Source organism: Thermobia domestica, chromosome 1, assembly GCF_964235325.1.
Source record: "Thermobia domestica chromosome 1, izTheDome1.hap1.1, whole genome shotgun sequence".
Lineage (NCBI taxonomy): Eukaryota > Metazoa > Arthropoda > Insecta > Zygentoma > Lepismatidae > Thermobia > Thermobia domestica.
The window spans coordinates 92,338,611-92,364,943 of record NC_137454.1 but is presented as its reverse complement, the minus strand read 5'-3'; the positions used below and the strand labels follow the sequence as shown (position 1 = coordinate 92,364,943).

General features: G+C 36.7%; 1 protein-coding gene across 2 annotated transcripts in view; it reads left to right on the top strand.

The window, feature by feature from the left end:
- Positions 1 to 25,833, top strand: part of LOC145666306 (uncharacterized) — a 53,287-nt gene extending 27,454 nt beyond the window's left edge. The window contains exon 2 of one of the 2 annotated variants that reach the window (XR_014127712.1): positions 25,719 to 25,833. Coding sequence is in view for 1 of the 2 variants with exons in the window: in XM_081733396.1 (XP_081589522.1) it covers positions 14,406 to 16,415 (2,010 nt within the window). In the remaining variant the exon portion in view is untranslated. Of the gene's footprint in view, positions 1 to 14,383; positions 16,603 to 25,718 lie in introns of those variants that run through there. The other variant, XM_081733396.1, reaches the window with a different exon arrangement.
- The last annotated feature ends 500 nt before the right edge of the window (positions 25,834 to 26,333 follow it).

Genomic DNA, 26,333 nt, shown 5'->3' with positions numbered 1-26,333 from the left:
TCGACCTTCTGACCGACCATACTTCGTAGAACCATGTCTTACAACGCTGGCAACGAATCCAGTCTCCCTTTATAGCAGAACGTTCTGAATAGTAATTAAGAAGGCAAAAACAGCAATTCCATGTTTGACTTTCATTGCCTGCAGCTATCTTTAGACTTAGGCCTGCATCTTCGTCACTGGAAGGGGTAGAGGATATCAGTTTCTTTCGAGGTTTTATTTGTTTTTTTCTTGACAGGTTCTGTGTTAGCACTCTTCTTTCTTGTAGTGTCCTTGGATTTTGTTTACCCGATGATTGCGTCTTTCCTCGGAGTTGTTTTATTCTCATTACCCGAATATTTTGAGAAGTTGAGTGGCATGATTTTCCTGTGACACGACGTCTCTTCTGCACACAAACTTTTTTCTGGGCAGGGAAGCACTTATTGTATGGGTTCATCTATACGCTTCGTTGGACAAAGTTTGGAGAGCCATGACCGAAAAAATAAGGCGCGATGTTAAGATCTTATTCCCGAGAAGACTGCTCCTCAAAATTTGTAACAAGGTCATACGTTTCCGAAGGGGTGAATCGAAATTCTTCAATAGCTTGTGGACGAAAGGGTACATGAATACCGGTACATGAAAACCCATTAACTGAAAGTTCAACAGAAGCTGTCCGCTTCCAGGCTTCAGTGAACAAAATGCAGAACTGAGATTTACTAATCACGAGCTCGAGTTTTGGTGAATCCAAATAGTTGCCTTTTGATGGTAATTGGCTGTAAGAGCCTTAAAAACAGAGCAAATGAATGGTTGTAATATTTCTGGTTCAAGTTAAACTGAAAACTCTGAACTTTATAATGAATTTTGTTATAACTTGTTTTAAGTACATCTAAGCAGGGGTGCCTACAAGGGGGAAAACATGACTCCAATGGTGTCATTAAAATTCTTAGGGGAGATTTTTTATGTAAAATTGTTAAAATTCACTCATTTCACGCAAAGACAAAAAAGGAAAAACTAGCTACTCAGTCAATTACTACATTATTATAGCTTCGTTCTTCCTCCTCACCCCACGCCGCCATAATACCATAACCATTTTAATGAATGTTTTTCTGCCTTGTAATCTGATTTTTCCCGATTAAACACAGAACCATATTCAAATATAATCAAATTCCTTTCTCCCAGAGATTTCAAAGTCTACCATAAATTATTGTCAGTACGGGTAGGCAATAATCTTCAAACACACACATAACGAAAATTCACTTAATACTTGTTTATATAGGAGTGATAAAATAATTTTGCAAACAGGAAAACAGAACTATTTTAGGGTTGAGTTGATTTTAGTTTAGCGTCCCTTTCAGCAGCGAGGCTATATGAGTCGTGGATCTACTGATTAACGTGGAATCCGAACCACATGAGCTCCCGCCGGGAATCGAACCCTTGTCTCCCACGCCAAAGGCGCGTAACGCTAACCGCTTATCCACGAGGGAGCTCAGAACTATTTTCGAGTCAAATGAAAGCTCAGCAGAAATGCCTCGACTATTAAAACGGAGATACAAGTATACATGCCTCGAACTACTGTGTAATACAGTACATCGGCAGGATAAGTGGGTCGAACACTGCAAGAAGAAGCATTGCATTGCATTTCATTTTGAGTTTAGCGTCTCTTTCAGCAGCAAGGCTATATGAGACATAAACCTATTAATTAACGTGAATTCCGAACTACATGAGCTCCTCTGGCAATCGAACCCGTGTCTCCTACGTCAGAGGAGTGTACGCTAGCCACGAGGGAGCTCTGCAAGAAGCATTGTTGTAAGTGATTATAAGTTAATATCGAGGTTTATAGGGAATTTTAAGACAGTTAAAAAGTAAAATAAAAATAATTTTTAATTAAATGTACCGGAGAAAGAGGAATTGCTCTGATAAAAAAAAATTAAAAGTTTAAATTCATAGACGAAGAATAATAATTCTTGTTGAGGATAGTAGAGCATCACAAAAAGTCGTCACTTAGCGAAAAAAAGAACGGATTACATTATTTAAAGCTGATTAACATATGTTTTGCCTATCTTACTATCTATTAATCTCACAAGTAGGTGTCTAGTTTTAGTATAAAGTTTGTGATGTCTAGTTTTAAAAATAAAAGTAATTAACATTGAAAAATCATATTCTTTGTATACTTTTACAATAATGATCAAAGTGTCAATTTCTTAATATGATCTAATCTTCTTGAAATTTGTTATATATATCTTTTACATCACTGAGACTCGGGGCATAAGGAAAGTCTGCAAAAATTTCACATTTTATATTTTTTATTACAAAATAAAACATCCTAAAGTGTATAAAGATTAATTATTAATTTTACGTTGGAATAAACTATACATTTAAATTTAAAGTTTGTGAAATTCCAATGTGGTTCTTGAGGATTTTTTTTAACCAATGATCTTACGTGTTGTGATAGCAAGAGCTGTAAGACAGATAAGAAACTTGAAGAACTAATATCAAAACACAAGATTCCTCTCTCGTAAATCCAGTCTAGGGGTAACAATATTCTGAAATGTCAATATTTGGACATTTTGCACTGGGTAACTCTATTTACAATATATCACCCTTCTTACAAGGCAGACATGTTAATAGCATATAATACGACAATAATAAGTCACAATATACCTTGACTTATCATTTGAAAAATATAAATCAAATCTAAATCAAATCAAATCCCACGCATATGCCGGCTACGCTAAAGCAGGCGGTGATGATGAGAAATGGATGGAATGGTGAAATGAAGAAGGTGGAAGGAAACGGGAGAACCCCGAGAAAACCCACGCACACGGTGTTTGTCCACCACAAAGTTCACTTGGCGCTATCTGGGATCGAACCAGGGTCCCCAAGCACCAGAGATGAACACTACCACTGAGCCACCGCGGTCCATGAATCGTTTGAATATTTAAATATGACAATATGTTTGAAGTTTGTAAGCGAACGGATATTTTTACTTTCAAATTGCATTTGTCTCAGTATAAATGCTGACATGTGATAGTCCTAATCCAGTCGCCATTAGGGTAGTACCGAGACGAGACAAGAAAAAAACCGTGCACAGCCTCGGTCTCGCCTCAGTTCACAAACAACGTTATCTCAACTGGAGTCGAAATCGATGTATCAATGTTGATGTTGTTTCGATCATTAGATGCTTGTTTCGATCTCAGTCTCAAAGACCAGAGCATCGGTCTCGAAATAAGTGAAATCAAAAATGCACAAAGTGTCACCATTTTTGCATAAAGCTGATATTTGCTCTTGTTCCCCCCACCATTTTTGTTTGGAGAATTATTATAGGCTGCGTACCTATACATAGCTAAGTGGTTAATACTTGTGATTTCTGTGTGCTCGCTAGTTCAGTCGTCAGTGGGTGTATCAAGCTTTGAATAAAACTCGAATAATGCTGAATATCGTACTTTACCCAGACGATATCTTCGACGATATCATACAAGTATTTTATTATTGAAAAGGTCAGTACCCGTAAGTTAATATAAACTTTGCTCGTGGATAACAATCAATCTGCAATGGTTCATCTGTATATTATTATTAAAGATTGTAATTTGTGCACTACATCAAAATAACTTATTTAAATGATGGGCTAATTATGTCTTAATATATCACTCTTTGGTGAAAAGAAACACTTAGGTTAATTATGTAACATACAACATGTAACTAGTCTAAACTATCCGTTATTTTATTTAGTTATACGAAACTACATGCAACTTATTGCTAAAGTTAAATCACGATGACTTAGTCGTTAAGGCGTTTATCTATCAACGCGACAGCCCAGTTTCAGTTTTCATTCAGGCGGAGCCTTATTTTCCCGTTTTAACCAAGACAAAATGTTCATTTAAAATATCATCCAACCGAGACATGTAAACCTAATTGAAAACGACCAATATTAGTATACAGTCTATAATTGTCTGACCAATTAAACGAATAGTGACATTCCCGATTGTGTTAGTAGAATAATAAGATCCTGAGAGCTACCACTATTTGATATTTATTATTTTTTAGACATTAAATATTTTTCTTTAGCTCAAATATTTTGAAACATTTGCATTCCGTCTTTGGGCAAAGTATTTATTAAATTTTCAACTTGCTTCTTACTACAAAATCACAATAATTGTAAAGAAATCCCCGCGTTTGCATTTTAGAGATTTTCCTATCCGTTTCAATGATTTTGAACATATTTTCAATAGTCTTTAAACCGAATTAGGTTTTGAAATGAGTATCTCTCAATGACACTATCTCTCTTCTATGAATCAATTAGCAAGAGAATGAATCTATATGTATTAGACATATATTTTTATGATAATGATTCTTTTGCCTCATGTGCAGGTAATGTGAATGGTATTTCACAACAATTGAAAAATATGACCATTGTAATGAAAATGAGGATTCCGTAGATTCAGACTCCGCAGAAGATAATAGATTTCGAACAGTGAAAAATAAAATTAAAGAAACAGTTTTTCAAACATCATCATGTGTAATTACGTACTGCTAGAAATATTTGCTAGACTAAGTCGTACAGCATTGTATGAATAGCTCTCGAGTCATGTGTCGGAATATTTATCTTGATCGCGTTTTTGAACATTTCGTATCTTTTCGTCACCTACGCTTACTGATCAACATTCATGCCAAATTTGGTTTTCCTACCTTCATCAGTTTGGAGTGCCTATACTTTATGTAGGTTTTAAGCGGCCATCTTGGATTCAAGGTGACCATAGACTTTTCAAGTGAGTTTGTGTTTACATTTTGACCCTCTGTCATTTGGCACAGATTATCGTAGAGAATCGAGAGTCGTCCTAGATTCTTTCATTTAACAACAACTTTCAACAGCTTGGACCCCACCTGGGAGAATGCAGGTGGCCTGGGACAAGACGTTTTTACTTTAAATCGTTATACTTTGAAAATAATGATTTCCTATTTTCACATTTGTTTCACCAATTCCAATTTATAGGGGTGACCATGGACTTTTCAATTAAGTTTTTGTTTACATTTTGATTCACCGCCATTTTGCATAGGGTTGTCACAGAGGGTTGAGACTTGCTCCATCTTGTTTTATTTAACAACAGCTTTCAAACAATGTGATACTTAGCCCCCTTGACATTTGAAACTTTTGAGTTGGACCCCGTCTGGAATCTGCGGGAAACCCTGGGACAAACCTTTTTACCGCAAAACGTCCCTTTGAAAAATAATGAAATACGTGTTCACTGAGTTTCCCTTATACCTAATTGTTTCCGGAAAACCGATCCGGTTCAAACTATTCTGCCAGCTAATAGCTTTTACATTATAAAATATGTTCTAACTCACGACATACCGACCGGTGGCACGTATAACTTTGGAATTCGTCTAGTTATAACATATTAAATGCAAACACAATGTCTCGTTCGGATCTCAGCGGAGCCACTTTGTGACCTTCCTTTGTCAGAGCTTCATCAAAACATTTTCGACCGAGTTTCCAGTCTCTGTAGTTATTTATAAGCCATCTTTAAGAATTTTAAATGTGGGAAAGAGGCCGCATGAAATAAAATCTTATTTTTGAATTTGATACGAAATTTTCATTTTATTGATCGTACTTCCATCAAATATGGAAAGGACTTCAATCAGCGTATATAATCATGCTATATCAGGAATTTGCAATGACATGAATTGCTTTTGAATATTTTATTTCTTTTTATTGCCATTTCTTTGAGTAAACTAGATCTTGTTAAAGATGTTCAGTTATACATAGATACGGAAGCGAAAATGTTATACCTTGTTTGTCTTTGTAAAGAAGAGGTAAATATAATTAATATTTTATATTCTTTTGTGACGCTAGACGTGATCAGCTAATTGTGTAGCGTATTGTGAATAAAGATGCTTTAGGGTCTTATTATATTATAATTGATTTGTGTTTAGTAAGTATATTTAGAGCATTTGACAGAATAAGCGAGATGCATTTGATTGAATGACATTATTTAACTAATATATGATCGAAGGAATATGTCGCGTACGCATAAGTTCGTCAAGCGGGGTTCAAGTTCCCAAATTAATATCAATTCAGGCCTTTGAATACATACTTTAATATGGTAAATACTTATTTTTGCTTAATATCTTGCTCAAAGGAGTTAAAATCCCGAAACCACCCTCTTGCATACACCACTTAGTGAAGTCATCTTTATTTCCTTGAGAATGGAGAGATTAAAGATTAGACTTCATGTCCTTGTTATTAGTTTAGTAGGTGTGCGGTTGAAAAAAAAAATGGTATTTCATTATAATTTTCATTCTTACCAAACGTAAATTTGAGCAAACACTGACAACTTAAACAAATGCCACTAAAGTAAACATATAATTTGCATGATATTATACATATTGAAGACGGAATTACTGAAATATCATCTTCGAAATATCAGGCTCTTTTTCACTAGATGGATATTAAATAATGTTGCCAAGAGAAAGAGCATCGCTGTCGAACTCCTCTTCCAACTGCACTCTCCTCTGTCGTTTCGTCCCCTACTCTTAACACAAAGCCATGGTGATTGGAAGGCGTCGGTCGGTGTCAAATATAGAAGTAGGAGGGGACATTATAGAACAGGTTAATAGTTTTCGATACCTGGGTAGTATTATTAGTAATGATATGAAATGTGAACGTGAAATAAAAGCAAGGATAGGAATGGCTAACGAAGTCTTTAGGAGAAAGAAAAGTCTATTTTGTGGGACCTTGAATAAAAAGTTGAGAAAAAGACTCATAAAATGTTTTGCGTGGAGTATTGTGGGTCAGAGACATAAACATTACCCAAAAATGATTAATAAACGACTGCAAGCTTTCAAAATGTGGGTGTGGAAAAGAATGGAGAGAATTTGCTTGGTCGAGCGTAAAACGAATGAGAGGGTGTTAGAATTGGTGGAGGAGAAAAGAGCAATTTTAAATATTATTATTAAGAAGAAGAGGAACTGATTCGGAAATTGGCAACGACCGAACTGTATCATGAGGGATATTCTAGATGGTACGTTGGCAGGAAAAAGAGGGAGGGGCGAAGGGGACTACAATTAATGGACGATATCAAAACAGAAAAGTCGTATGCGAAAACGATGCTGTTAGCGGAAGACCGTGGAGCATGGATGCTTCTCAGCTGTGGCAACTGACCTGCCGATACTGGCAGAATACCTATGATGATAACGACACAAGCCTTATGTAGTCGTAAGGCTCCACTCTCCATCTACTTAAGTGTAACTATATGCTTCTGATTTATACTACTTTTGATGGATAACATGAAACATTAACATACGATAAACATACCAGAATAAGTAGTTGAACGAAGCGATCTCAATTTCAGATACCGGTACAGGTGCATGGGTGACCCGTTACGGTCTTCAGTGCTTCGTAACTAAAATGAGCTTCTTCGCCATAGCTGCTACGTAAAGTTACGTTGAGTATCTGGGGCACATTCAACTTGGTGATGCTTGATCTACAGAGCACTGATTCACAGCACAATATTTCTTAGTCCTTAGATATGAGGGTGATTTGGAGTTTTTGTCCCGTTCAGCGCCGAGGCTATGATAGACGTGGACCTGCAGTTTAACGTGGGATCCTGACCACATGAGCTCTCATAGGGAATCGAGCCTATGTAGCCTGCACCGAAGGCGCATTCGTTAAGAATAGAGCCATAACGGGGTTCACCTAGATTGGAGTTCTGTATCCCAAATCTCAGTTCCAATGCCTGGTGATGCTGGGTTGAATCCAAAATAATCCTTTAATAATTGAAGGTTATCACCAAGCACTTTACCTAATGGACCTAGAAGGACCACTCTCATTTCTACGTATTTCACTTTAAATAATGCTTATAATCTTATGCACAGAAACTTATCCCTCTAGTTCATAAATAATCCCTGGCAGTAGATGTGCTTATACCCCCAAGTACTTGGGCGCCATCACTCCCAAAATTATTATTCTCCTCGTCCCCTACAAAGATGCTAAGAGAGGAAACGAAAGATTGTGACAAAATGAAGGCAAATTGCTTTGTAGAGGTAATTTTAGCGTTCTTAAAACCATAATTAAAGTTCAATTTTTAATGACAAATTTTCTCACCCTAAATTATTATCGACAGAATCTGCGAACTACAACCCACCTGTTGGCACACCAGCCTGGTAGTTCTAAGAAAGACAATAAAGAGACATTATTTGGAAAAGATGAGTACTGATATTGAAAATCTAGAACAAATTTTCAATAAACTTTATCGCTAAAACAAAAGATAGACCGTATAGATGAAGTAACTCGCGACTATCAATCCTATCCTAACTATATATAAAACTACATGAACTGACATAAAATAAAGGGGTACTTCAGGTTGACGTGGAAAGTGGACATTTGGCATGATTGTAGCTTTCCGGGACTAACTCACAGGAAAATTCCCAAAAGTTCATTTTTTTTAATTTTTAAGTGCTCTAAAGGAGGCATGAAAAAATTCGCTATGTTAATTAAATGTTTTTTTTTTTTTTTTTTTTTTTTTTACTTCTAATCTCATGTTTTAGGTACTTGAAATTGGAATAAAAGCTTGAAATTCGGTATGCTTATACGTTTTCATTAGCGTTAACTAAGTAAATCGCCAAAAATAAAAATTTCCAACTATAGAGGTAATTTTATGGGGAACTGAAAAATCTTTCCCATGTTATTTATATGGGACATCTTCTACACACCCAAAATGTTTAGGCACTTCCGGCAGGATTAGAATAATGATATTTGGCATGATTATTGCCTTCCGGGACTAACCCAAGGAAAATTGCCAAAAGTGGATATTTTTAGTTTTTAAGGGCTCTAACGGGGGGATAAAGAAATTCCTATGCTATTTAAATGGGTATTTTCTTGGGATACAAAATCTTATCTTTTAGATAGTTGAAATAAGAAAAGAAACTTGAATTTGATAGAATTATGGGTTTAAGAGGTGCGATACTGTAGGCCGAGTAAACGCGGTGGGCAGGCGAAGCCTCCAGCTGGACCAAACTCAAGAAATGTAATTAAAGAGCAAATGCACTCTCTATGCAAAGGCGATGGATAGGAGATGCGAGGCCGTAGGCCGAGCAAATGTGGGAGTCTGGAGGCTTAGTCCCCAGCTAGCTAAAGGCTAGTCTATATTATAAAATTCAAAGTGGCTATGTTTGTGACTCTTAATTTTTTGAACCACCCGACCGATCTCGATCAAATTTTCAAGATAGACGAGGTTCGGGCCTGGGAGTGTTTTTATTATTTTCGTTTTGACGGTGGAACCTAGGGGAGGAGGAGTTATAAAATGTAAATAAAACTTAATAACTCTTCAGAGTCAGTCCATTCTAAGTGATCAAACATGTGCCGCTCGACCATTTCCAAAAAATCTAATTTTTTCATGAATGTTTATACTACGGTGTATCAGTGTACTTGAAAACCACGATCATTGGATTCTTAAAACATCTCCTAGCGACGCAGCGGCTGCCACCATTTTGTGTTTTCTCACTGACGAACACTCACTTAATGCAATCACTGACTGGGGAATACAGGTGAAACTGAAGGACAACAGTCTCCTGCATGAGTTGACAGTTAAAACAAAAATAATCATGATAGAATATCATTGATATGGTGAACAGCAATGAGTACTTATGGATTTTTCGCCAAGTATGCATTTTGACTTTTCTCGCATTTTGTTGATAGCAGCATTTTTCATCTGTAGTGATAAGACAGTGAGTCACAACTAGAGGAAAGAAACGAGCTTGAGAGCCTTGACTGGACTAACTAGTCATTCTACTTTATTATACTTCACAACAACGAGTTTCCAGTTGAATTTATGAACAAAACACCTCATAGAGTATGACGTCATTCCTTAATACTTTGACCCCTTCTGCTCAAAAACACAAAACGCTCTGTTGTGTGTGTTATGGTGTACTAAAGGAGTAACTACTCCCAAAGTTTCAGTTTTTTTTTTAAATCCAGGCCCATTGGAGATATTGGAAGGTGAAATATGCCGAATTGGCATAATTCTCTAACTTCGATTTTTTTTCAGGCCGTTGGGAGCAGCTTCAGGCCTGCAAATTTTTGTGTATAAACTTATGACCCCGTACTACACGCACACACAAATTCAGACCTCTACGTCAGTTGTTTCCTCTTCCCAAACATGTATTCAATGTCGAAAAATGTTTCTACTGTATCCCCTGATTTCACCTCCTTTCAAGTTGTTTTAGGCAAAAATGTTAAGAGATGAAAGTTTTAGCTCTGCACAAGTGGGAGACGCCCAGCAATTTTCAATTTGCTAGGACAAACACATGCTGAGATATTCAAAACAACGTAAAGGCCTGAAATAGAGAAAATACAAAATGGCGGCAGCCGCTTTGTCGCTATTGGATGTTGTAAAAAATAATTAATTGTGGTTTTGAAGTACTTTTATATCGACAACATTTCTGAACAAATTGGATTTTTTTTTTCTAATGTCGAGCGGCAATGTTTGTTTTTTCTCGATCCCTTGGCATCGATTGACCCTTTAACCACCCGACCGATCTCGATCAAATTTTCAACAGAGATCGGACCTGGGATGATCTTTATCATTTTACTTTGACGGTACAACGTAGAGGAAGGGGGAGATATATCGCACCCTTGCTACAAAAGTGCCAGAACACAAAAATTGTCAATTTTAAATTATGTATATATTCGAATATGTGAGTCTGCCCTGTATCCGGCAATATAAGAATCATGGCTGTAGCTAGAGCGCTAGTTTCGTTAGTGAACAACATTGAAGTGAATGTACTACCAACACTTTCAAATGCGATTTCTTCAAAACTAATTTTTTTGAGTTGTGCCACTTTTGTAGCAAGGGTGCGATTTGTAAATATAATAATAATAATAATAATAATAATAATAATAATAATAATAATAATAATAATAATAATAATAATAAATAAATAAATGAGTGATTGTCTTTGTGACTTCATTACCCTTGAACCACCCAAGTGTTTACGATCAAATTTTCTATATCAATGAGGTTCGGACTTGAATTGGTTTTTGTCATATCACTTTGACGGTGCAACTTAGCGGAGGAGGAGGGGTAGAGACATTTATAAATGATCAAAAATGACCGATATTAGTGTCGAATTTATAGTTTTCGAGGTTGCTGAAATGTACAGTGACACTTCAGATGCTGTTTAATTAAAAATTCAGGCCCACAGCTTGTGAATGATTAGGGAAGATATATAAAATGGTTTAAAATGATCAATATTAGTGTCGAATCCATGGTTTTCGGAGTCGCTATGATGAACAGTGACACTTCCGATCCAGTTTAAATCTAAATTCTGCCCCGCAACTTAAGGGAAGGAGAGGTATGTAAAAATGATCGTAATTACCAATACCAGTGTCGAATCCACAGTTTTCAGTGTCGCTGAGATGAAAAATGACACTTCCAATGCCTTGTTCCGCAACATGGGTCAGGGGAGGGAGGAGATAAATAAAAATCATCGAAAATGACCGATATTAGTGCCAAATCCATAGTTTTCGGAGTCGCTATGATGAACAGTGACGCTTCTGATGCTGTTTAAATCTAAATTCAGCCACGCAACATGTGAGGGGAGGGGAGAGAAATATAAAAAATAATCGAAAATAACCAATATCGAGGAACGCTTTAGTAATAGTAAAAAGTGACTGACTAACGAAACATATTACTACTTTTTCTTAATTTAACTCAGCGAAGCCAGTAATTCATGCTAGTTCTGAATATTTTTCAAGTACTCCAATATTTAATTTTGTTCAATAGCACTAATGCTATTATTCTTACTAATTTGGATATGGTACTAATATCAAAATTGTAATATCCTTAGATTTTTAATTGAATGTATGCCGTTTAGGCTACAGGAGACGAATAATTAATTAAAGTGAAAGACTATGAAAGAATTAGTGCAGTGTGATTGGGAGACGAAAGAAAGAACCTTCGGAAAACCCACGAAGATGTTGTCTAATCACGAACTCCATTCTAATTTCTCTATTAAAGCTGTAAGTGGGAGAAATCTACTATCACTTCCGGTTTCAATAATAATTAATAATATATCACGTCATACAAACCAAACTTTTTCACGTGGTGTACATGTGACATTGCTGTTTGTTTGAGTAAGAGAAGATTAATCCCATCGAAAAGAAGGTTCTCTACGACAGAAGGGAGCTTGTTTCATCCACCCAAAATGCGCTTGCTGAACACGCAGCCAAAAACTAATGTGCGTGGAAAAAAGGAGATACACACCGCAGAACCGTATATTCCAGAACCCAATCGAATAGAAGTGGAAGCCGCTATAAAGAAATTAAAGAAACACAAATCTCCGGGTGTAGATGAAATTCCGGCTGAGTTAATTTTAGCTGGAGGCGAAAAATTGTGGAACAAGATACACAAACTCATTCTCCTTATCTGGAACAAGGAAGAATTGCCACAAGAGTGGAAAGAGTCAATCATTGTTCCAATTCACAAGAAAGGCGACAAAACTGACTGTAATAATTATCGAGGCATTTCTCTTCTGTCAACATCCTATAAAATCCTTTCAAATATTCTGTTAGCAAGATTGACCCCATACGCAGATGAAATTATTGGAGATTATCAGTGCGGATTTAGACGAAATCGATCAACTATCGACCAAATATTTACCATTCGCCAAATACTCGAAAAGAAGTGGGAATACAATACCCCGGTACATCAACTATTTATTGATTTTAGAAAGGCTTACGACTCGGTTAGGAGAGAAACATTATACAACGTTCTTACAGAGCTTGGAATACCGAGAAAGCTAATTAGATTAATTAAGATGTGTTTAAGTGAATCCCAAAGTAAAGTGCAGGTAGGAAAATTTTTGTCCACGAGCTTCCACGTCGAAAATGGCCTGAAACAAGGAGATGCGTTGTCGCCATTATTATTTAACTTTGTGCTGGAATACGCCATAAGGAAAATCAAAGATAGCAACCAGGGCCTAGAGTTGAACGGCATTCACCAGGTTATGGCATATGCTGATGATGTAAATTTAATAGGGGATGATAGGAGAACAGTAGAAATAAATGCAGAGATATTATTAAGCGCTTGCAGGGACATGGGTTTAGAAGTAAATGCAGAGAAAACTAAATACATGGAAGTGCGTCGGGACCGTAATACGGCAAATTGTGGAGGTGTTAAAATATTAAATAATACTTTTGATAAAGTGGATACTTTCAAATATTTAGGATCAATATTAACAGACGAAAATCATATTCACGAAGAAATTAAATGTCGACTAAAAGCAGGGAATTCGTGTTACTATTCGGTTCAAAATCTCTTGTCGTCGCGAATTCTGTCAAGGAATTTGAAGCTTAAAATATATAAAACGATAATCATGCCTGTTGTTTTGTATGGTTGCGAAACATGGTCGCTTACTCTGAGGGAAGAACATAGACTGAAAGTATTTGAGAACAGGATCCTGAGAAGAATATTCGGACCCAAGAGGAACGAGAATGGGGAATGGCGGAAGCTTCATAACGAGGAACTACATAGTTTATACGGTTTACCCAACATTGTTAGGGTCGTCAAGTCAAGGAGGCTTAGGTGGGCAGGTCATGTAGCTAGAATGGAAGAAAGTAGAAACGCTTTCAAAGTCTTGACTGGTAGACCCATAGGAAAACGACCATTAGGAAGACCTAGGCGCAGATGGGAGGATAACATTAAGATGGATCTCGCAGAGATAGGAATACAAAGTAGAAACTGGATCCAATTAGCTAAGGACAGAAGTCAGTGGAGAGCTTTTGTGAACGCGGCATTGAACCTCCGGGTTCCATAGGCCATAGAGTTAGTTAGTTAGTTAGTCTGCTTCTATTAAAAAAAAAAACAAAAAAAACTCTCTCCTGTCACTGAAATCAATTTGCAATATGGAGTAGCATACTTATCACTGTTATCACTGCAGCCAATATGTAAAATGGGATAAAAATTTTCGATTTTACATGAGTTCTGTGAAACATATTGCTCTTTTTTCTGAAGCATGTTTCTAGTGGCACTGTCAGTTTTATACTGCTGCTCTGCTATAACGTAATATTCCAACCTAATGCTGCAACGTGTCAATCACTCTTCAAACCATTGATGCAAACTTCCAGGACATTTTTTCCACTGTTTCTAAATTTCAGTTCACTTTCGTGGGTTTCCTTTTACTTTCTCTAATAATTGAAAAGATAAAAGAAATATTAAAAAAAGAAAAACTTAGTAAATTTAAATGTTTTCATAAGTTATATAATAAAATTCCATGTTAGGTTTTTCAGTAATTTATAAGTTTTCATAATAATATTAATAATGCATTGTGACATACTCTATCAATGCAAATTTTTCTATTTGGTATCTATGTATTCGAATGTTTTAAATATTTTTCTCGATCTTCTTTTTAGATTGACTCTTCTCTGAGGAAGAATGTGTGATAATAAGCAACCAATGACCGTCAGCTTAGTACTGTTGATCATAAAAATAACGGCAACAGACACGCGAATACATGATCATTCATACTCCAACATTGACTTGTGTTACCTGTCCACTGTTTCGTGCGTATTTGAAACGCTTCATTCTTACTATTCCAGTAACAAATACCTTCTAATTTTGCATGAAGTCAGTGACAATCTTGCTCAAGTATTATTAAAGTCGTTGCAAAATGAGGTGGATATTCCTCTTTTAATTCAAAGTGTTAGCGTTTCTCCAGAAGAACCCAAAACCTGTTTGACTAGTGAGGAAAAAGCTAGGGTTGTTCTGCTATTAGTGCAGAACAGACAAATTATGGAACAGTTACTGAAGACAATAGTAAAATGTCCCGTTTGGAACTCTCAAAGTAAAGTGATTATATTTATTACAGGAAACTTCACAGAAGAATATTTAAGAAGTATGCTGAAATACTGCTGGAAAGTAAAAGTATTAAGTGCTGCTCTTCTGTACATGAAAGAACTTGAAGGCCTACACATAACTAATGTTAGTGTTACGGTGTACAATCCTTTTTCAGGTATTTTTCTTAATTACACTGCTTGCCGCTGTGGACGGCACGGTTGTTACAAGAACCACCAAGTGTTCAATATATTTCCTGATAAACTACAAAATCTTTATGGATATCAGTTGAAGGCAACTGGCTATGAAATAGAACCGTATTTAATGACTCGAAAGACAAACAATGGGAGAACGTTAGAAGGTTTAGATTGGTTAGTTCATCAGCTACTAATGAAAAACATGAACTTCACATATGATATCTCCTTGGAGCATTCAATACTCGGATTTAAATTAGAAAACAATACTTGGACGTCAGCATTTGGTGATATTGTAAGTGAGAAAGTGGATTTAATTTTGGATCGAGTTAGACTTACTACTGAAAGGTTACAAGCTATGGATATTACTTTGGGAACATTTATATCAAGTGTAAATTTTTTAGTTCCTAGAGCTAAGGTTTATCCAAAATGGATGGCCCTTATACTGCCTTTCCGAACTTCTCTCTGGCTTTTAATAATTTTTGTATTAGTTCTAATTGAATTAGTGTGGCGAATATTTGTAAAAATTTACGGTAGAGGAGAATATTCAATGTCTACAATTAACCCATTCCTTTTCGTAATTTCCCTTGTACTCAAAATATCTGTTCCACAAAAACCATTGCATTTCTCATTTAGATTTCTGTTTGTTGTCTGTGCATTTTCTCTTCTGGTGCTGACATCCCTCTATGAAACATCACTGGTTGGGTTTCTAACACATGATACCCATTATCCTGATATAAATACTTTAAAAGAGGTACTAGAATCAAAGTTAAAAATTCTCACGTTTGAATACCACCGAAATTTGTTGGCAAAATCTTCAAATACGTTTCTCAGGCAAATGATAGCGCGACACCTGTTAACTGCTAACTTGACAGACATGTTAGACAATGTAGCTATCCGTGGTACAGCTGCCTGCTTATATCATTATATAATTCTTGAATATAATGTTAATTCAAGGTATACAAAACCATCAGGTGAATCATCTGTTTCTATAGTAGATGAACCAGTAGTTAACTATTACGGTGGTTATGTATTCGCTAAGAATTCTCCCTACGTTCCGAAAATACAGCGATACGCTAATCGGGTATTTCAATCAGGACTTGATGTATACTGGAGAAAATCACTTAACTATGAAGTAAAAATAAAGAAAGTGCTCAGTAATGTTAATAGCTGTGATACAAGTCTAGCTCTTAGTTTTGCACAAACAAAGCCAATTTTCTTATGGTTTGTAATAGGTATTATATTAAGTACGGGATCTTTCATAGTTGAAATAACTTTCTTTTGGATAAGGTATAAACAAATCCATTCACATATTATATTCTTTAAAATGTTACACTTAGATGCAATTTATAAATTCATTTTTCGTGCGTACAAACACTTTAAACACAGGTTAAAAAAAAAGAAGAAGAAAGGCTGAAATAGCAGCATTCTTCGAATAAAAGTTGTCAATGAGTGTATTTCTTTTAGTTGGAAGATTATTTCAGTGAGTGTAAATTTTTGTTAAAAATTGTAAGATTATTGTTTGGATGTAGTTTTATAAAGAACTAATCCACAATGTAAAACTTTTGTAAAGAAAGTAATCAAGTAATTATAATAAAACTTAATTAGGGTAATTTTTGTTATGAAAATTGGTTTTTTTTTTACATCTTTAAGTTATGGAATATATTTGCCCAACGAATAGTGGTATAGCAATTATAAGTTCAAAGGATAGCACGATGCGAAGAATCGAAACTCGACATTTGAGTATTCCACAAATTATCCTCAATTAATCGAATTGCGATGTACGAATGATCCAGTGGATTGCTAAAGCAGAAACAGGAGCAGCGTCTTATTATTTGCAACTTTCAAATTTGTGCGTATGATTCCAAGGTCGAACAATATTGCAGTAATCTTATTATTATTATTTTTAATGAGTAGGTCTAGTGTTTCGGATTCTTTCATTCCCAGGAGCATATTTAACATTTTCGCCGCACCAGGTGATTAAAAAAATGACAGCCCATTAATTTCAAATACTACTATAGAAAATTTAAGAAAGTGAAGGTTATTATTATTATTATTATTATTATTATTATTATTATTATTATTATTATTATTATTATTATTATTGGCGACGTGAGACATAGTTTTTAGCGGCACAAGAGTTTAATTTTGTCCATTTTGTTGTAAACTAGGAATGAAAGTTTACCCAGTGATGCCATCCCGTGGGAAAAATCTCATATAGTAGGATTTTTTCACAATGATTTCTCCAAATGGGATAAAGGGAATTTTCCTTAAAATTGCCAGGATTTATGGGATTTTTCATGTATCTATTTCATTGATGCCACAAAATTGGCTATGGGCGAGGACTAGACAAACGAGTCTTCAATAAAGTTGAAATTAACGCTAATTATTAAATTTTGTTATTGTAAAATGCATGTTGGCGTTAAAGTGATTTATGGAGTGACTTGTGTATCTTAAAAAAAATTGCCAAGGAACGTTAATTATATTTTTCTATTAAAGTAAAAAACAGAAATGGAAGAAAGAACAGCGTATTAACCCTAGTACCAGAGACAACTTACAAGCCACTTGTTGTAAGCTTGAATTCGAAGTGAACCAAACTTGCATCCAGCTTGATTGGAAAGCGTGCAAGCATACCGCAAGCTGGATTCAAGTAACGAAGTTACATGGGGACAACCTTTCATTTAGTCTTCCATTGAAGCTTGGCTCAAGCGTTTTACAAGTCAAATCAAGTCAATAGCCAATAAACGGCCAGTGGTGCTATGACGCTCTGCGAAGGTTCTAAAGCTTCGCTTGCAAGTACAACAAAAGGTAGATTGTATGAAAGCATGCGCAAGTGCTAGCGTAGAAAGTCAAAAGCCAACTGGCAGAAAGCTTTCTTGCTACTAGGAAACTGAAGAAAATAAAACGAGCAACGTCCAACTTCCAAATCTTTCCATACGAAAAACTTAATAATGAAGTCAAGCTTAGTTTTACTACGTTCAGCACAAGCAGTTATGGCACAAGAGCGAGATGAAAATACTAAACGAGAACCAAATGTAGGCTTCTTACTTTTATGAGCGTTTTCAATTGCGGAAAATACGTGTTCATAAACTGTGTGATAAATCGGGATGTTTGAATAATTCACTCACATATTGAAGAAAATGACTGTATCCACTTATTTCACTGTTCACGTTTTCAAAGTTTAGAAAGTCTATTTATTAGTACAGCGTGAGAATAATCAAGAGCAAGATGAGAATTTCTAACTCTACTTCATAATCAGATATTTATTTCACAAAAGATAACAAAGAACAGACAGACCACTTATTGTACGAGCTCGTAAACACTTGTTTCAAGAGAACATTATATTAACATTTGTAGTTACTACTGATAAATATTTAGATAATGTCAAACAAAGTATACCCGGAAACATTTGTGAAGATTAGTTGAAAAGATATAATAATACTGTTTCGTGTTATATGTACTTTTCGTTTTCTTCCTTCTTCTACCGTTGCAATCTTTACTTGTATCGTAGACACTTTTGGAATGTAGAGAAGCTACTAACAACAAGGTCATTCATTTCGTGTATTCTTCTAGCCTCCAGGTGACCTATTTAATCACGCAATCGCTCTTGTTATAGCTTTGAAACTACTATAAACACTGAATAGTCTACATGCAAACTTATCAGGAAATAACTAAAGTTTACATGGTGAAAACTGGTTTCACCCCTGTTGAAGATTTTGTTTTTAAAAACTATTCCAGTTCAAAGAATAACAATACTTACTACCATTGCCGTCCGCAGTGTGGGCAAGGGGCAGTTGCCCCCTGGAGTTTCAATAAAAAGTTTACTTTTTGGAAATACATTTCAATTTGCTCTACTTAATATATTTATGTTAAATACTATCAGGCGCGTACCCAGAAATTTTTGTTGGGGGGTCCAATACCACAAGCCACTACATCTAGTGTTGAACAGGTATTATCCTACCCTGAAAAGAAAATAAGTAATTGTAAAATACTTCCACCTATATTTTCAGAAAAAAATGATATAACTAGATTTTTTTTATATAAAAGAAGGAGTACAGATGAAGTATAAGATCAAATTTTCATGCTACATGAATCATTTCCCTGTTAAAGAATTATACGAGGGCCATCCGGAAAGTGGTACCCGTTTGTACAATAAAGACACAGTAGTACATATTAACAAATATACACATTTTTATTGGAAAGAGCATACTTTACACTACTTCTCCACATAATCGGCAAGCAAATTGAGGCATTTGTCATATCGCGTGACTAGTTTTTGCATTCCAGCGTCATAGTCCTCCGCTGCCAGCGTATTGAGATACGTAATCACGCCTCGTTTAAGTTCTTCATCGCTGTCAAATCTTTTTCCCGCCAGAAAGTCTTTAAGCTTCATAAAGTGATGAAAATCCGAAGGGGCCAAGTTCGGGCTATACGGTGGATGGTCGAAGGTTTCCCACTTGAATTGCTGCAGAAGTTGTTGTGTTTTCGCAGCTGCATGGGGCCTGGCATTGTCATGAAGGAGAATGACGCCTGTAGACAACAGACCTCGCCGTCGATTTTGTATTGCCCGCAGAAATTTCGTTAATTTTTCACAATACGCATTAGCATTAATTGTGTCTCCACGGGCCATAAAATCAATGAGCAGTACACCTCGTCGATCCCAGAACATGGTTGCCATGAGTTTCCTGGTGGACGGAACTGTCTTGAATTTTTTTGGTTTGATTGGTGAATGAGCGTGATGCCACTCCATGGACTGTCGTTTACTCTCAGGTGATGCATAACAAACCCATGTTTCGTCCCCTGTAATGATGCGATTCAGGAAAGAGTTTCCTTGATCGGAATAACGTCCCAGAAACGTCAGTGCTGCAGCCATACGCTTGGTTTTGTGCTCATCTGTGAGCATGCGAGGGACCCACCTTGCACAGATTTTTGAATAATGCAGATGGTCTTTGACAATCTCATGAACAATTGAGCGGGACACATTAGGAAAATGTTCACAGAGTTCATCAATTGTGACGCGCCGATCGTTCCTCACGCATTCGTCTTCTGACCTCAGCAGTTCGTCTATAATGACAGATGGTCTCCCTGAACGCTCCTCGTCGTATGCACTCCCACTCCTCAGGTTGAAGTTGCGACACCAGCGCCGAACAGACGACTCTTCCATCACATTGTCTCCATACAACTCCTTTAATTGGCGATGAATTTCACAAGGTCGAACGTTTCGTGCATTAAGAAATTTAATCACGGCACTCACTTCACAACTGGCGGGGTTCTCAATTCGTTTAATCATTATAAACGAGCACAGACGTAACACAGGTACTGCTAGCGTCACGCAACCTCGCACAGAGCAGGCAGACAAGCAACTGACGCGGTCTGACCTTGCCCAGCGGCTCCCCGAGTCATCAGCGCTTCATGCGGCCACTTTCCGGATGGCCCTCGTAGGTTTATTGAGTTGAGTTCATTTTGAGTTTCAGCAGCGGGGCTATATGACACGTGGACCTACTTATTAACGAAGAATCCGAACCACTTTATCTCCTGCCGGGAATCGAACCATGGTTTCCCGCACCAAAGGCGCGTACGCTAACCGCTTAGCCACGAAGGAGCTCTATAGTTTTATTGAGAAGTTACGGAACCAGTGTACTCCCCCGTGGGTGCGCCCCTAAATACTATGGTTTATTTTTGTACTTTAGTTTATAATAATATGATCATAAATAACTGTTATTTGATATGATGTATTACGTGGATGCGTGCATCAAAGTGTGTGTGTGTGTGTGTGTGTGTGTGTGTGTGTGTGTGTATTGCGTCTCAGTTTTTTGTCCTGGAATCGGTCCTTGGAAAAGTTCTGTGCGGGTTCCTGTATACCACTAACACTGTGAAATGCGACTGGGCAAAAGGAAAACCACATTTTGCTAAATGTACAGTCACTAGCAAAAGAATGTTGTACAAAGCAGCAGCAGAAAGTCAGGGGGATTTACCCCACTCAAAAATAGGTGACTATAGGTACAGATTCTTGCTTGTCTCTCTCAGGATCTGGATGTTTTTGTTTGGATATCTGGTAATGAAATAGACATAGCCGAATGGCTCCTCTCTCCAAAGTTATTTAGAAATCAGCGCCGCTGTAAATGACTCACATTAATTATGAAGAAAGAAAGAAAAACATGTTCCGAACAACTATTATTAATAATTTTTCATTTAAAAATTGAAAAAAATAGGCTAAATAAAACCAACTTGAACGAACCTTTACTCCCTCGTTGATTAATCTAGATCAGGGTTCTTTAACCTGGGGGCGCGACCCCTAAGGGGGTCACAAGAGAGTTTCATGGGGGTTGCTAAGATAAGCGGAAGAGAGAGATCTAAATATAGAATCTAATACTGGAAAATACTTTTAAATATTAATTTGAATGTTGTTCTGATATGCACAGTTTTATTTTTATACATAGACCCTACTGTTAAGAACAACAAAAAATAGGTCTACTAAACATTTTCAACAGGTGCAAAGATGTTTAAAAATCAATTTAAATAAAAGAGATACGATTTGAAACTAATGAGAACAGCATATTCAAATACCAGAAAAATACAAATGCAACAAAATCTGCATATTGAAATACAATTAAAATTGAAAACTAATGAGATTCCTCAGCATTGTATGATTTCCTAGTGCGACAATGTCCGGTTAAATCTTCATGACGCACATTATCAAGTCAGTTTCAACTGACAAGCAATTTCTTGTCTTTGTTTTAATTCTTACCATGGAAAGAGAAAACACTTTCGCACGGGTACGATGTAGCAAATGGAATTATTACATTTAAAGCAGCAGATACCAGACCAGGATATTCTTCTTTCCTCATCAGGCAGAACTTGTCCAAGTCTTCCTTACAGAAAATCAGTTGCAAGAACTTGTCGCAAGATAATTTTATTAGTTAGTCAAGAAGTTGTGGGCTGAGATCAGCTACTTTGATGGGCTCTTCAATATCCATCTTGATATGGAAGTGGTTTAATATCCATCTTGAGCCAGCACTGTCATCGTAAGGAATATATTACTGTTACGGTATCCATTATACACAAGAAGTAGATTCTACTAGTATAGAAAGATGGATATCGTGAGATCTCCGCAATAGGTATATTAAATATTCCACACAAGCTTATTACAAACTAGAGGGGTCGCTAGAAAAAGGATGTGATAAAATGGGGGTCGTGATATTAATTAGATTGAGAACTACTGATCTAGATCTATGTTTTTTGCAGTAGCCTGAGTATCCGAAATTCCGATCTCCGAAATTCCGACTTTTCTGTAAATTTAATCTAATTTTAAGAATACAATTTATCCTCATATTGAAATTGGATCCATCCAAAACACCACCAACAATGGCATATTGGAATCTTGCAATGATTTATAATACGCTTACAATTTTACGTAGGTTTCATTGTCCATTATGATACACACACACCAGTTTTGGAACGAATTGAGTTGTATAATTCTCTGACGCAGACTTTCATAGCTTCTTCTTGTTTTCCAATCGGTTTCTCCCCTTATTTTTTTGTATGTTTGTTATTTCACCATTTGGATTTATTTTGAGTTTAACGTCCCTTTCAGCAGCGAGGCCATATAAGACAGGACCTACTGTTTAACGTGGAATCTGAACCACATGAGCTCCCGCCGGGAATCGAACCCGGGTCTCCCACACCAAAGGCGCGTACGCTATCCGCTTAGCCACGAAGGAGCTTATTTCACCTTATAGCATGTTGTAACATCCCAGTAGAAGTACGCATTTGATGTTTGCACATCTCACACAGCAGTGGCGTAACTAAAGATTTAGGGGCCCTCCCTCAGACAGCGTGGAGTGGGGCCCTTCCTTACTTCCCACTTCACGATTTGGATGTCCCTGATGGCTTCAGGCACTCCCCGAATGCGGGGTCTGCGGGGCCCTTATTTGCACCCATGTCACACAGAACGCTCCCTCTTAGATGCAAACAGTTGCATTATATTTTAGTTTTCCAAACTATGCTATGCAATATTATTGGAAGTCTTATAGATCAGCTATGTCTGTCTGACTCTATGTCGATCTCTTACAGTTATGAAGGTCACTCTGAAAGTTTTGAGACTGAAAGTTAAAAAGGAAAATACATTGTCCAAACTCTCACATCTTGAATTATTCCCCACCACGCTGTATGCGAAGTTCTATCCTCTGAAACTATTTTTGAAATGTCCAACGCCATATTTCTTTAAATATGGTTGTGAGGTGCTCTTCATAAGCAGCCACAGCACTTTCCGGTGACTCAAGTCGATGAAAATTATTTTTTCTTTCATTTTAAGGAAAAGGAAAAGTCACATAGGGATAAATCAGGATTGTAAGGGGTGGGACAAAGTTTTTACCCTTGACTTCACCCTTGAAATCAGAAACCTTTGTTTTTCCAGTCATGTGTGCAGATGCATTGTCATGGTCCAAGAGGAGGCCGCGTAGACCTGACTTTGGACGTTTCATTGTTATCGTTTCAAACAATTTGAGAAGGCATTTCGTCACGTGCCATATTGCCATCTCTGTTTTTTGTTTTTCAAGCAAAACTGTCACGATAGGACCACTGGGTGAGAAGAAATAGCAAATCATTTTCTACCTTACGCTTTGAGATTTCTTCACTTTCGAATTCATCTCGAATTCATCTTCCGTCGAATTCATCTAACTTTTCACGGCACCAAAAAATTCACTCGTATTCTCAACTGTTCATCGGTGAACTGGTGCGGTATCCAACGATTGAAAAGTTTCCTAACATTAAGCTTTTTATGCAGGATTTCTCTAACTGCTGCCGATCCATTGTTGAGAGAGTACTGGATCTGCACATATGTGCATCTGGGGCGCACTTCCAGTACATTAACATTTGTAGTTGCCGTTGTGGGCCTACCAGAACGATCTTCATCTTCGAGGCAGTGGCTTGTAAAGGACAACTATCCCCAAATGCACATCTCAGACTTTCATGGGATCTTTTCTTGTCTAATCCTACATTATAATCATAGATAATCATTGCACGAAAATATTATCTTTGCACGTCCATTTCATTAAACGCGCATCGATAATTGCTTCCATTACAAAGGATGTCCTGATTCAGTCGGTTGTTGAACCTTTTTTTTTTAAAAAATTTAACGTGTTTCTTAAACACCACTCAAATAATGATCAAAATGTCAACGAACTAAGATAACACATTGTTGTAAAGTCTTAAAACCTTCAGACTGTCCCTCATATCAGAGCAAAAAGGATGAGATATCGATAACTTTTTTTTTCAATCCATTCAGCATCCAAAGAATAGATTCCATCTCCTCCGTTAACCGTCTATTTTAACAGCATATGGTAGAAATAAAAAATTTCCAGGTTTCAACCTTGATCGGCATTGAACAAAAACGGTAATACACAGCGATAATGGTTTCTTAGAATTGATTAAAATCTCTAGAAAATATAAAGGGCCGTATGCAGAGTCATTTTGATACGTGATTAGTGTCATACTAAAGAGTTCGACTAACATAAGGTTCCTGTAGTAGTCAGGCCTTTAGTATGACGCTAATCATACAACAAAACGACTCTGCATAAGGCGGAAAATCTTTATCCGTATCCGTAACACTCTACAACTACTATTTCCGGTTTTAAATATTCTTCTGCATAGGGCAAAAACAATAAGACATAGCGACAAACAGTTCTTTGAAATCGATTGAGAGTCTCAAGTGTAGGTTCCATCTCCTTTGTTAATCTTTTATTCTAAATGGAAGTGCTAGAAATCAACCGTTTCCGTTTTATAACGTTGATCGCCTTAAAGCAAACCAGTGAGTGTCATTTCATTATCCGAAGCTACGGTAGCCTTCCAAGTTATGCGAATTCAGTATTGAAATAGATCTCTTACTTCCACGTGGAGCAGAGGAATAACGTGTGATGCTGATTCCATATCGAAAACAGTTTCTTGATATGTCTTACAATTATTACTATATAGGAGTCAAAGAAGAAAGCCGATATGAAATATTGTTTCAGATACTGAATCCATGTAACGAAAAAAAAGGTGGGTTTGTCGCCTTCTATTCCCAAAAAACCTTTTTAAATAGAGTTTTCCTTTTGATTTTGGAGATAAAACTACTCAGAAATTCAGAGAGTAGACAAAATTTGCAAACGAAAACGCTCGTATGACATTTTGACGTAGAACGAAATTGGGAGAGGCCATCATATAAATCTGTAGTTGTCGTGATCTGCCTATTCATCGCTCTCACGAATTTCGATCTTCTTGGGGCACCCATTCCTTGTCATGATCCTTGAGCTGCCATTTTGTTGTCATGGGGTCCTTCCCGTTTTTCACCCGGACCCCTTCACGACTCACCCGTGTATGCTAATCGACAATTCCGGTCTATACTAGAAGTACCCCATTATTTTCTTTATGGTAATTTGCTGGCTTTGACTCATGCAACTATTTCATTTCCAACGCTGGGTGAAGTGGAACTCGAACTGTTGACTGAATCAGGGGCGGATCCAGGACCGACTTCTTCCCTTTCTTGGGAGGTTAGGTAAAAAACCAAACATTTTCTCAACATAATTTGACTAATGGTTTTCTTCGGCAAGATTCGATAACTACACAATCATTAAAATCGATCAGCCAATACACTTAGAAACGAAACTTAAAATAAATTAAATGTGTGACAAGCATGCACTTAATGTTTACCTTAAATGAGAAATATTTCCCTATGTTTCAGATTTGGGCGAACTTACGAGGCAATATTTACTAACGCATCTAGTAGTGATCCAAGTGGCATAGATGAACCAGGGCTTTCGGTTGCAGCCAAGCAGAGAAGAAAAATTTAAATTTATACCGAAAATCACTCAGATTTGACAAAATTTTAAAGTACATTTTCTTCTTTGTTTTCAAAAACTTTTCATTAATAGGAGAAAGTATGTCCTTTCTAATCTATGATGTAACAATCATAAATTCAGCTCTGTCGCATATTTCTTATTTAAGAGGAAAAGTTTAACGAAAATAAGATCCTGACCTGTACAAGTGAAATAAATAATACGAATAACATATGCACCTCTGTTCTCCATTTTTTTTATTTTCGGTTAGACTTGGGCCAAAATACTAGACTCAGAACTGACAAGTCATGTTTCAACTGCCTTGTAACATTATATCCAAGTATGTATTTTCTTGGTTAACTAGAGATCCCAGACATTCGTTTTAGCATGGCCAGTACTGGATTTACATTGTCTGTTCCTTTGTCCCGAAAAAAAAAACGGGACGCCAAAATGTCCCCGTTTCCCTTTAAAATATAAGATAATATCATTCTTGCAATATTAAAAAAAAATCATCGCCCCTC